Source organism: Hyaloscypha bicolor (assembly GCF_002865645.1).
Source record: "Hyaloscypha bicolor E unplaced genomic scaffold K444scaffold_182, whole genome shotgun sequence".
In the NCBI taxonomy this organism is placed as follows: domain Eukaryota; kingdom Fungi; phylum Ascomycota; class Leotiomycetes; order Helotiales; family Hyaloscyphaceae; genus Hyaloscypha; species Hyaloscypha bicolor.
Window position 1 is genome coordinate 3033501 of NW_020194684.1, and position 13868 is coordinate 3047368.

Below are 13868 nucleotides of genomic sequence, written 5' to 3' on the forward strand. Positions count from 1 at the left end.
TTAAGGGCATATATAGGGCATATATTCCGGAAAGAGAGTCCCGTAGATATAGGTATTATATAAATAGAAAAGATAGTTTCTAAGAAGGTAGTTTTGGGGCCAAAAGAAGTTAGTTTTAAAAGATAATAGAAATTAAATAAATAAATAGTTAAATGGCTGACTGCTTATTAATTAGTAAGAACTAGATATTTTCTCTATAGGCTACCGAATGCTTTCGTGAAATTAATAAGTAGTTCCCTCCTTTAATATAGAATAGACTAGATTTGTCTTAGGCTACCGAATACTTTTAGGACTAATCTAAAATCTTCTCTAATCTATATATATAAACTAATTAGTATTAGTTTACTAGTAATATATAATACTATTACGTAAGTCATAGAATGCTATTTGTATATAGTTAGTAAAGTTATTATTTAGAAGTAAGGATTACAGTATTATAGTATTAATATGTGATCCCTAAATCTGCTAAGCCTAAAGGGGTCTAGTCTACTAGTCGAGTTACTAATGGGACGCGAGGTCACATGACTATATCCCGTATCCCATATCCCATTACCCATGTCCCGTATCCCGTGTCCCGTAACTACACACGTGACTCCCAAAGGAATAGCTATACCAATAATTATTTTCTTTTGAAATTATTAGACTATTACTATTATAGCTTATATATACTCTTATATATTATAGAGCCTATATATAATATTATTTATTATTTAAATAAGTAATATTTTTTTGCTTTCTTTATTAATTTTATTCTAAAGCTATATTAGTTTAATATAGTATTTATAAAATAGAAAAAATAAACTAATTTCTATAAATAAAATATTTCAATTATAAATTATTAGTTTAATATATAATAAAAGAGTTATTTAGTTTATTTAATTATAATTTATAAAAATATAAAGAAAAGTTTTAATTATTTAATTTATTCTTTTTATAAACCCGTTTATTTTAGAATAATATATTATAAACAGTTAATAAATAATATTTAATAGCTTATATATTCTAGTTTATAATATTTCTATAAATTACTTTTTCTAATTAGAGACTATTATTTCCGGAAGCTTATATTAATAATAATAGGTTTATTATAGTAAGAATTACTAAATTGAGGCTAGTATAATTACTTTACTTAGTCAGGATCTATATACTTATTTCCTAAAGCTTTATACTTTACTTAAGCTCTTTTCTAACTAGTTTAATTAACTCTTTTACTATTTAATATAATTCCTTACTCTATAATCTTTATATATATTAGTTATAAGCCCGGCCTTATACTAATAAGCTTCCTAATTAATATGCCGCAAAGAGTATTCAAGAGCTTATTTAATTTATACTTCGAAAAATCATACTTTAGTTTGTATTTCCATTATTAACTAATTAATAGAAACTATTCCTATAGTTCCTATAGTTTCTAAAGCTCAATCGCGATTATATTAGAGTCTATAATAAAAATTATTATTCTAAAGAACTGCAGTTTCTGGGCAGACTGGTTTAATACTCTCTATAAAATAGCCGGTAATAAGGGCATCTGGAATAAGATTAACTTATTTAATAATAAAGTAATTGAAATAAATATAGTAGCTCTTCCCAGGCCTCTCCCTATAATTAATAAGCTTATACTAAAGGAAATAGAAGATTACTATACTAGATACCAAGTTAATATAGAAAATTGGGATAAAGATACTTGACCTATAGTTAAGAAAGAATTAAAACTAGTATCTCTATAGCCTATAATATTCGGGGATATTAGAGACTACTATTCGGTACTCTTACGGGACTATAAGATCAAGAAACTAGACTAGACAAATAAGCTAGTATACTACTATATAATTAGGTAGTAGCTTTATTAAATAGTTAATATAGAGATTTTTATAAACTCTACTTTGGGACTTAAAGAAAGTAAGCAGAGCTCTATTTATAAGGTTCTTAAGGCTTTATTAACGAAATACGGTTCTATAGATATAGTACAAATTACTGCCGCTCGGAGAATATATAGCTCGGTCCTACTATAAGTAAGTAAAGGAGAAATAAGCCCAAAGTACTAGTTTACTAATTAGGAGAAGATACTTAATTATACTAGAGCTCTTAAAATTACCGAAATTAAAGGTATTCTAGTAGTAATTGAGTTCTTAATAGCTCTCTAGTAAAAACTTATACTAACTTGGGTAATAAAATAGACTCTATAACCTTTCTTTCTATAATACTTTCCTCTATAACCCTCCTCTCCCTTCTATATAAATAGTCGAGTATAATCTATATCCCCGGCAGAATACTAATTATTTTGCAAGTAGGGCAAGTATATATACTATAGTAGTAATGAATACTAGATAAAGGACTATAATATTGAACTATATAGGAAGAAGATATCTCCAGGACCTAAGATTATAGTAGGTAAGAACGGTAGAAAAGTCAGAATCTGTATAGTTAATAATTCTGATTCTAAAGGCTATAATTCTAATAGTAGCTATGATTCTGATTACTTAATTGGACCCTATAGCCCTGATTCTGATTTACATTCAGATTTGGAAGAACTGGCATATTAGGAACTAGTAGAAGGTATGGGTAGGGGATACCGGAAATAGGGCATATGAGATTATATGATTTTCGAGTGCTCGGGACGAGCTTTCCTAAAGGGGGGGGTAATATTACGCTTTACTGCTTTACTAGTAAATTTAGTATTACGTGACCGCAATAACGTATACGGCTGGGGCTAGTATTTAGAATACCAAAGCTCCTGTATTTAGAGCTTCCTTCCTTAGTTTAGAAGCCTCGGATTAAGAGCCACTTTACCTTACTTTCCAAGCCCAGAGACCCGGTTTCGTAATAGTTATTAATTAGATATAAGCTTATAAGATATTATATAAATATAATTCTATAATATTTATTATTATAATAGTAATACTAAAAATAATTCTCTGGCTAATATATTAAATAGTAAATAATTATATTAATATTATATACTTCTTATTATTATTATAAGCTTAAATAACTAGTCTTAATTTCTTAAACTCTTTTTTTATATTCTTATTTTTAATTTTATTAATAAACCGGGAGTTAAAGATATATACCTTTTTTAGTACCTGAAATCTGGAAATAACCTCAAATATATTCTTTTTTAGAAAGCTAATAACTTTAACTTAATAGAAGTTCTTATATAAGTTATTGTTTTATAGAAATATTATAAAATCCGGGTTTTTATAAGGATATCTTCTATTATATTTTAGTAAAATAGCAGGAATAGTAGAAAAAATTATATCTGTATTATTTTTAGCCTTATTATAGAATTTAGAAATAGTTTTAAGTTCGAGGCTATTAGTAATAACCTTAATATCTCTTATATAAAATGGCTTTATAGAAATTAAATAAAAGATAATATTATTATATAGTAAAGCTAGTATATAGTTCTTTCTATTAATAGCTATTAACTTATATAATTTATTCTAATTATTAAATTAATTAATATTTCCTTTATACTAAATAAAAATATTCGAATTCAGAAATAGTTTATAAATATTAGTAATACTAGAACTATTTCGGGTATTTAAAATATTTGTAATTTAATATCTAGCTTAAAGCTTCTGAATTTCTATTATTACCTGTTTAAGTATTACTAATTATTATAATATAATAGGTAATAAAGTATTATAAACTAAAAGAATTAAAATAATACTATTAGGGCTTATAGAGTTATTAATAGCTTTAAAAGCTATTTGAAATATAGTATTCTTATTAATTCTATTAATTTTAGTTATAATAATAAGATAAATATATTAGATTAGGCTATAATAGTATTTTATAATTCTAATAAAGTTATAAGCTTTTATAGAAATAATCTTAACCTTAGTTCTTATAGTATTTATAAGCTAAGTAAACTTCTTATTAATAAACTGCTTTCTAATATCTGCTATAATCTAATTAAAAGAGCCTAAATAGTTATTAATCTAATATTATTTAAATATATTCTAGATATATATTATACTAATATTTAAAGCTATTAGCTAGCTTAGTATTAAGTATTTTTATTAATAATATAGAATATAAACTTATTAGAAATATAAAAAATAATAATAATAATAATAAAGTAATTAAAACTAATATTATTTCTTAAATTAAACTTAAATTATTCGAGTAATTAGCTATATTTCTAGTATTACTTATAGTATTTAATAAGATATTTAAGGGCCTTTATATTAATATTATAGCCTATTTGTTTTAGTATATTTCGGAATTTACTAATAAATAAATAACTAAATTAATAATATAGATATTATAATTTGACTTCTATAAAAAAGTAGGAATTATAAGTAAAGAATTCGGAAATAAAGCTTTATAATATAGTATTTCAAAATGAAAAAGAATATCTGAAATATTATATTATAGATATATAGTTTCTAGTAAAAATAATAAGATAATTAGTAAAATTATTAAAGTAAATCCCTAGCTTATTTATATTAGCTAAGCTAAATAAAAACGAAGTCTTTAAAAATATAATATAAAATTATATTTATATAATTAGTATATTTATTATTATAAATCTAATAGAAGATATAAATCTAATATTAAACTAGATATTAATTTATTCTTTAGTAATTTCATTAAGTTTAATACTATTATTAGTCTATTATAAAGCTTAAAATTAGTTAAAACTAGTAATTAAATATCTAAAGGCTTTAAGATTAATTATAATTCTATAAAAGTAATAAGTATTATATCTTAATATACTATTAATTATAAAGATCTAGGCATTTTTTATTAAGAGTTTAATAGGCTTTAAAATATAGTTTTTATCTATTATCTAATATATAAGGAAAAGAGAAATAAGGTTATTTATAAAAGTATTAGCTATAATTACTAGTAAAGCAGGAGTAATAAAAGTAGCTAAAAAGCTCTTAATTAAAATAAAATAGAAATTTAAATAGTATTTCTCTTCTTTATTTATTTCTACTAATAAAGCCTTAAAAGTATTATTTACTAGTTTATTTTTATTATTCTTATTATTTTCTTTACTTTTAGCTTTAGTAATATACTATATATAAATATTACTAAAGTATTTATTAAAATTGCAAATGTTTTAGAATCTAAACTAATAGATATTTCTATTCCTAAATCCAGTTTTTTTAGCTTTTTATTTCTCTAATATATATTTCTATAAATAGTATTCGGGTTTCTTATATATAAAACACGACTTTGAAATATAATTATTATAATTATAGAACTTGTAATAGTTATTACAGGTTCTAAAGTTATAACTAGAACTATATTAATAATTTCTGAAAAAGTAATAACTTAAAGAGTTCTAAGAATAGTATTATTAATTAATAAAAAAGATTTCGGACTTGACTTATTATTAATTCTTATATATAATAATAGATAACTAGAGTTTATTAATAAGCTAGCCGAGATTTATAAAAGAATCTGAAATTATATATTTATATATCCGGGAACCTTAATAAGAAATAATAATCTTATTATAGAAGAATTTAGTATTTTATAAATTAGAAATAAAACTATATTATAATTAATATAGTTTATTAATTAGTAATTAAATAGTTTTAAATATTATTTTTTCCGGGAATTTAGCTATTATTAAAGCTAATATAATAGTATTTCACTTGTTTAAATTTCGATATTCGAATTCAGGGCTTTTAAAAAAGCTATAAATATTAATATAAGCCTTTTTATATATATATTAAAAGAGCTAGTTATTATTTTAAAAGTAATCTTAAGCTAGTTTCTTTAGTATAATAGAAAAAGCTCGTATTAGTACCTTTTATAAAGGCTTTATATATTAGTAAATATTAAGGAAAATAATAAGTTTATAATTAAAATTACTATTAGATTTATTATACTTTTATTTTTTAGTATAAATCTTAGTAACTTCTCTAATAAATCTTATAATTAAAGGTAAAAAAAATAATTAAAAAGCATTCGGATATAGTTATAGTAATAGTAATAGGGCTAGTAAAAGTATATTATTTATTTCTAGAGCTTTTATACTAGTATATAAATCTGGTAAAGATATAGAATATAATAATAGAAAAGAAAATAGTAATAGTAATATAGGAATATTAAAGATAATAGGTTCTAGGTACTTGTTTTTTATAAGAATAATAAAGCCTAATAGAATTAGTCTCTTAATAAGGTCTAGTCTAGTTACTAATAGATTCTTATTTATCTAAATATATTATATATTTTCTTTAATAATAGAAAACAGAATAATTATAAAAATAAAAATACTAGTATTCTATTATATATATATACTACTATACTAAAGGATCTTATATAGATATAGTATTTCCGGAAGTTCAAGTTTATTAAAATTCACTTAATAAATAAAGTTCTTAAAGTTATATCTAAATAGTTTCTAAAGGTTATTATTAATTATTTTATAGAGAATATATTAAAATAGCTTAGTATTTAAAAACTCAAATATCTTATATATTATAGTAGTATCTAGATTAATTTTATATTTTTATTTTATGATTATTTCCTTGAAATTATTAGTTCCTATAGGTATAAAATAATTAGATTAGATAAATTTAATAAAGAAATTATTTATTATAATAGGTTTTATTAATATATGTTCTATAGGCTTATATCTTATTCGAGATATAGTAATTTATAAGAAGAATAAATTCGTAAAAAAGAGGGTGATTTATAAAATAAATAAATAGAAATTATTATATTTAAGATAAAAATTTCGTTTATAATAAGAAATTTAGGAAGTGAAATTTAAGAAATAAAATATTAAGATTCCGGAAGAACTTAATAGTTCTAAAGCTTAAGAGCTCTAGATATTTAGATAGTTATAAGAAAAGTAAATTTTTTATAAAAAGGATAGTTTTATAGAATAATTAAATAGTTAAATAATTAACTATTTATAGTATTTTAATAAGAAATAGTATTTTTCCTCTTTATAGAACCAAATTATAAATAAAGGCAACTATTATTTCCTCTCTTTAATATAGTATAATCGGGCCTTAGTAAAATCAAATACTTTTCTTTTCTTATAGAACCAAATTATAAATAAAGGTAATTAATAGTTATTTCCTCTTTAATATAGAATAATAGCTTTGCTCCTAAGAAACCAAATTTTAAATAAATATAGCTTAATTCTTTTTATTATCTGATTTATATATATAAACTAATTAGTATTAGTTTATTAGAAATATATAGTACTATTATATATTTATAGAATACTATTTATATAAGTTAGTAAAATAGTTATTATTTAGAAGTAAAAATTAATATCTTATCTTTAATATTAGTAATTAAAAGATTAATTAATATATTTAATATTTTAACTTTATATTAAAATATAAGAAGCTCTTATAATATATAATATATAAGGTAAATAACTTTATATAACTATTTAATAAGCTATTTAATAATAATAAACTTGCTAATATTAATATTAAAGCCTATATTTTTATTTGAATAAAAATATATTAATAATAAAGCAAGTAAGCTTGGAAGAAAGTTACGAGGTTTTATAATAGTAGTCTTTATAAGCTACTAAACTTGACTTTTAAAATACCCCTTATTACGACACGTGTTATAGTAAAGGAAAGCCTACCTTAACTAATGTAAGCAGCAACTTCGCAGATCCACGCACTCAAATTTAAGTAGTAAAATTGATATTAAAAGCGGCAATGATGAAGTTTCAGTTTTGAGATCCAAGAAACTAGTTAATACAGTAGGCCTAAAATCTATCCCATGGCATCCCGCTAATCCCTAGCGGACAATGTAGATAATAGGCTCAATTTCCCTCACATACGACCATAGACTTGAGGAGAATTGGGCTATCTCTATGGTCCTGGGTTACTCTACCATCGAAGGTGCGATATATATCATATCCAGGGGATGAAATCGTGGCCATTAAATGAAATTCAAAAGAGATGCGGTTCTCGGATCTCGTTTGCTAAGCTCCAGAGCTTCGCTCTCGAGGCAAGTTAAGATCCTCGAAATGAGTTCCAATATTCAAGCCGTAGAACAAGATCGCATAAAGGCAAATCAAAACGCCCACGTGATGCTGCTTTTGATTCCTTTCAGTCCATTGTATGTTTCCGGTCCCTCGTCGGCATGCTCCTCTTCGGTCCCTTGCCGGAAATGCTGTCACAGACGTTCTTGTCTAATCTGCCCCTCTTCGGCGCCTGGCCGCATATGGTGTCAGAGACGTTCTCATCTGATCTGCCCCTTTGCTTGGGGTAGTCTCCCCAGGTTACACCCTGGGAATTGATATTGGCAACAATCTCTGTGGTGTCAGATTCGGCCCCCTGCTCGAAAGTTGGCAGTGTAGTCAATGGCTTTGGGCTCACGGGAGACGAAAACACCTTTTCAGCGTTTTTGGCACTTCCTTCGCCAGATACAAAGGGACGGGATTCAAATGCTTGCTGGCTCATGCTGTCCCCTTCAATGCGGAGCTGAACATTTGATTGACTGTAGAATTTCTCTCGAGTTTTCGTTTTCAGCTTCCGAGTGTGGATAATACTGCCATCACTTCCAAATATTATCGCGCCTTTTTCATCGAGTGGGCTGGGTGATCGGATCTCTCTGAAGGTAAAGAACGAGTCATAAAAGAGCTGTTGTAGACGAACACACCCGCATTGGAAAGCTCGCCCTTTGCGACAATGCTCGAAGAGTAGGGAGAGCTGGTGTAACATCAATCCCTTTCGCGTGATGCGTTCTCGAGTTGATTGAGGGCCCACACGTTCATATAGCATGTTCAACATTGGAACTCCAGTCGCCAGATAATCTTTCCCTTTTGGAACCATCTTCCATTCGTGACACAAGCCTTGGGTCAATGTAGGCCTTATAAGATCTTCCAGCCCAGCAGCGAGCAGAACCACAACACTACCCAAATCTTCGAGAAGATTAACCCATCCTCCGCTTGTTTTTTCAATAATAACCTGGTTTTGCTGCAAAGTCTGGACGTCGTCAACTAGATCCATGAATTCCCAACCATATAATATATCCTGCATCCCCTTAATAGTCTCTCCGGGTGCAGAAGCCTGCTCAACGCCTCTTTCTGATAAAATTTCCATATAAGACCACATCTCTAGGAAAAGATCTTTAAAAAAGTAATCCTTGTCTCCCAGTTCGTCTCCCTCGAGTTTGTTAATTAGCTTTAAGGGTAAATTTTCTACCAGGCATTTACGCGCAGCGTCAAAACCATGCCGTAAAGGGTTAGCAAACTTTGGAACGACCGACTTTTCATTAACCTTATACCGTGTCTTTGAAAGTTTCTTGAGTGCCAAGTGCAGAATAGCATCGGATGCAGGCACGAGACATCCTCTTTTCTCAATATTGTCGTATAATACGACGGGTATCTTGGTCGCGCATTGAATAATCCTTTGCAAAGACGAATGCCCCTCCCTCTTAATAAGAAGTCGGTGATCCCTATCCGACATCGCAAAGCTGAGCGTTCCTGCTCCGATATGTGAAAATCCCAGCGATGCCCCTGACAGCTTCACGGATCTCTTTGCCTCAGAGGCCCCGGACCAAGAAATGTTCTCGTAATTGACATCCGCTCCAAGATGTGATTCTACCGTAGGCCACCAGCCTAGTATGCTACGTGCTCTAATATCTTTCAAGTTCACATCTGATAAGAGTGCTCTGAGCGGGCATCTCTGCACAACATCTTTGTATGCGAGTGTTGTGCCGTCAGTGTTGCGAATACAATGCCATTGAACCACGTCGTTTTGTTTCTTCGTAGGAACAAATGCTGTTGAATGGCCTTTCACAATAAGGCCACCTTCAAACTCAAAAGCATGCGTTGCACCTCCTAGCGCAGCCATCATCTCCAGAGAAATTTCGAGTCCGATTTCATCCCCGCGACTAGGAATTGGAAATCCTGTTGCGATGGTAGCGTTACAAAATAGCGAATGCCAGCATGCCACTTGCTCTTTTTCCAGTCGTTTATTCTCAAAGGTAATAGTAAGGGCCCCTGGACTCAGAGTATCAGACTCTGACCTACAAACGATTGCCTCGCAGTATTCGATCTGGTCATCAGTGGAGGTCCTGAAAGAGGCTCCAATCCAAGCGAGCTGTTGCACGACTTCGACAATTGCATCTTCAGAACCTTTTACAGACACTAGCGTTGGCTCGAAATGTTCAATGCAAATTTCGAGGGTGGAATATTGTACTAGAAGATGTCAGATGTGGTGCTCCCATTGATTTCCAGAACATCTCAATTCAGTGCCTTCTCTTTGAGTATTTGGAATGTAATGGGAACCCAACAAGGAAAGTAAACAAAACTGACCTTTTGCTGTGCGATCTTCTTTATTAAGAGCTGCTTGCAGGACCGAGAGCACATTCTCACATGTGAGGGGCCAGTTTTGCTTCAAGTATGCAGCACATGTAGTTGCTTGGGCAAACAACGCCGAACCGGTCAATGTAATCGCTGATGCTAAGTCTCCGCCAGAGCCTTCATCTATGTATAGGCGTGTGAATCCCAAAACATCCCAGGAAATGGTCAGTGACAGGGTTCTGTCATATTTTTGCCCGACACTAATTGTTTTTGAACTTTCATCTGTGCTACCAGCAATTACTGCGTCTCTGATCCGAGCCAGCTGTTCCCCGCAATCAAAATCAAAGCTGGAAGAGATGTTGCTTTCCTGCTTGATTTTACTGCTAGGTTGAGATTTGCTTTTAAATGTAGCGGAAATATGTTCGGCTGCGGTCGACAAGGAAGTAGATAACCTCGGGGTTGTATTCCTTTGAGTCGATTCCATAATGGTGTCCTTGCTCCCCTTTATGCCTGCAACGGGTTTCGATGATGTAGACCCCTCACTGCCATACTCGGGCTTGATTTTCGCCGTTGTGTATTTAGACACACTTGGCAGCTGATATCTCGCTTCATGCCCCTCATAAATCGATCCAGGGTGGAAGAGATAGTCAGGTGATTCCTGGATGGATTTCGCTTCTTCAGCGGAGAGAGTTGGTTCTGCAGGGATTTCTAAAGGTGCGATGTTAGAGCGGTAATAATGACCCCGCCCATCATAGCCACCGCTGTATCCAGGACCAAGTAACATAGACGATGTCCCAGACATCGTGATATCGCCCGGTGTTCTGGGCGTTAAGCCAGGTGTATATGCGCCGCATCCACCACCTGCTCCTCCTGATCCACCAGGTCCTGTAGACGTATTGGAGCCGCGGCGTTCGCCTTGGTAATGCCCTGGTGAACGACCACGCACCACCATCGGCGCGGACATCCGTGATGCGATTTTCACCCAACGGTCCGCGTGCTGGGGTCCCACGTCTGCGAAGAGCTCGACAAAGAGGTGGTAGTACTGTTGTGCTGCGCGCCGTTTTTCATTATTGTCTGTGGCGTTCTTGAATTGGATGCGTTCAAAGGTTGCTTCGATTTGAGGGGAGTTGGGGTTCTGGTTAAAGCCTTGCGCGTCGTAGATGCTGCCTCTAGAGCCGCTTAAGCCGCTGTCTCCTCCGTAGAGGCCGTGAGGCGCGGGGGGACGGGGCGCAAGGGTAATGCGTGCGGGGGCGTCTTGCGGCCCTTTATCGCGCTTGGGAGTGTGTTGGACGAGTTCGATGGATTTCCCGTCCTGGCCGTCGACACCGGCTGCTATTGACATGGCGAAGTTGTGTACTTGGGCACCGGAGCCGCCGTGTTTTCCTACGAGATATATAGCTCCTTTTGGGATCGTAGGTTGGAGGGTATAGGAGCAACTTAAGGAGAAGTAGTTTCTTCGGTAACAGGTCCAGTCATTGTCGGCCATAAAAAACCCTTTATCAATGATCCCAAAAATCTCGGGCTTTATAGGCTGTCCCTCCGAGGTTTGAAGTGAGAAGAGAACCTCAGTTGGGAAAAGAGGGGGACAAGGCGTCCCTCCAAGTGAGCTATCCATGTTGGAGATAAAATTTGTGAAGCTGCGTAGTCGTTAAGGCTGGTGACAATGGTGCAGTATTTCAGTACGATATAATGGGAGGCAAAGAAGGGACCTCCCGAGAGTTCTGTTCGTTCCGCCCACCAGTGCGATCGAATTCGTCTTTAATATGGCGCAATTCTCCGTAACTTCGATGCACGAGAATGCGAAACAAGTTCGTACGCGGCCAGGCTTTCGCCAGATCTGCTGGAAGAGTATCCTCCTGGACGTGTGCAGAGAGTGTGTTCGGGAAGGAAGCTCATGCATGAGAGTATAATGAATAATAGTCTTCTCATGAGACGACAGACTTACAGATGTCGTGGTATGAAACCAGATTTGAGGTTGTCATCTTAGGAGAGCCAACGCACACACGGACCAGGGGTGGAAAACCGAGTGGAGCGGAGCGCGCCAAGATTGCAGAAATGTGCGGTTTCCACTCCTTGCTCACCCCCCAGCACGCGTCAGTCAGTCAGTCGCTCCCACGACAATAACCTTAGTCCTAACACATACGAACCGATCCTCGCAACTCCAAACGGGCGATTTCTTACTCTCTAGTGTTGAGACCCATCTTTACGAGGGCTATACCTCCCTTTGATCTATATTTCTCTAATTATGGTTCTACATTCCGCGGAGTTCGGCTCCAGGGATTAATTAACCTTACTCCGATCCACGTGCCCGAACCTTACGCCGTCGGCCAAGATTTACCTAGGCAGCAGCATTTGCAGGTCCACGTGCTCGATTCTACATTCTCGATCGATTGCGCCTCTGGAAAAGCGGCATTCGCAAATCTCGGTTCTAAGGTCCAGAGACCCACTCACTCTATTGACGATCTAGTGCCGAGGTATCGTCGACTTTTCCGGAATTCTGCAATTTGATCTTCGAATTGTGTTAGAATTTGAGTTTTATATGGTTTATAGTGTCAGATATCTGAATCGCTGTCACATACGACCATAGACTGAGGAGAATTGGGCTATCGCCTTACGCTTGATCTACTCTAGCCTCAAGAACAATCGCATTCTAGATACTCAAGCCCCAAGATCGCTCGCGTCGTAATCAGTTCTTAGCTCTCGATTTTCAGAAGCGATATTACTCGTTACTGCTTTTGAATGTAAGATTATCACCGCAAAAAAAACGCTGCCGCACCTGCGCCCCAGATGCGGCTAGTGCGCACATCCCTCACCGCCCGAGTGAAGCGTGCGCCCGATCGCAAGGCCCCTTTGATTAATTATTACGATAATAACGAGCATTTTTCTTACAGAAAAAATTAGTAGAGTTATAGTATAATATACTAATAGTAGCTCCTCGTTCTCCGTTCAAGGAAACACCTCGTTGCGGGCGAGTTATCTCAAATAATAATAATAAACTACTACTTACCCCGCTATTGAAAACGCTGCCGCTGGCGGCAGCGTTTTTTTTTGCCCTGTGAAGACCGAACTTTCAATATTCGCGAGATAAAATAAACGCTACCGCGAGCGGCAGCGTTTTTAAGAAAATTGCCCCTTGTTCAGAAAATTTGGGTAGTAGGAAAGGGCTAACTAATAAGAATCCCGTATGCTTAATTAATTACTTACTAATTAATTACTTACTAATTAATTACTTACTAATTAATTACTTACTAATTAATTACTTACTAATTAATTACTTACTAATTAATTACTTACTAATTAATTACTTACTAATTAATTACTTACTAATTAATTACTTATTAAGTAGCTTCCTTACTTCCGTTACTAGTAATCTTTATATAGCCTTTCTAAATATATTCTTTTATCTAGTAAAGAATATGGCTATTCGTATATGGCACCTCCCAGTAAGGAATATATGGCCATTCCCAAATGGCCTATGCTAGTGAGGAATATAGCTATTCGCGTGTGGCACATGCTGGTCACGTGCACCGGCAGAAAAAAACGCTGCGTCCTGGCAGCGTTTATTTTCGGAATGAATACTATCCGGCTAATCGAGAACGCAGAATCACAGACTTGCAAA

The 13868-nt window shown here is 32.8% G+C and overlaps 1 protein-coding gene across 1 annotated transcript; it reads right to left on the bottom strand.

Moving 5' to 3' along the window:
* Positions 1 to 10778: 10778 nt before the first annotated feature.
* On the bottom strand, positions 10779 to 11870 carry K444DRAFT_490073 (p53-like transcription factor; the record flags this gene model as incomplete). Its single annotated transcript, XM_024873193.1, has 1 exon — positions 10779 to 11870. A coding segment is annotated over one exon (1092 nt), but the record flags the coding sequence as incomplete, so codon positions are not given.
* Positions 11871 to 13868: the final 1998 nt, after the last annotated feature.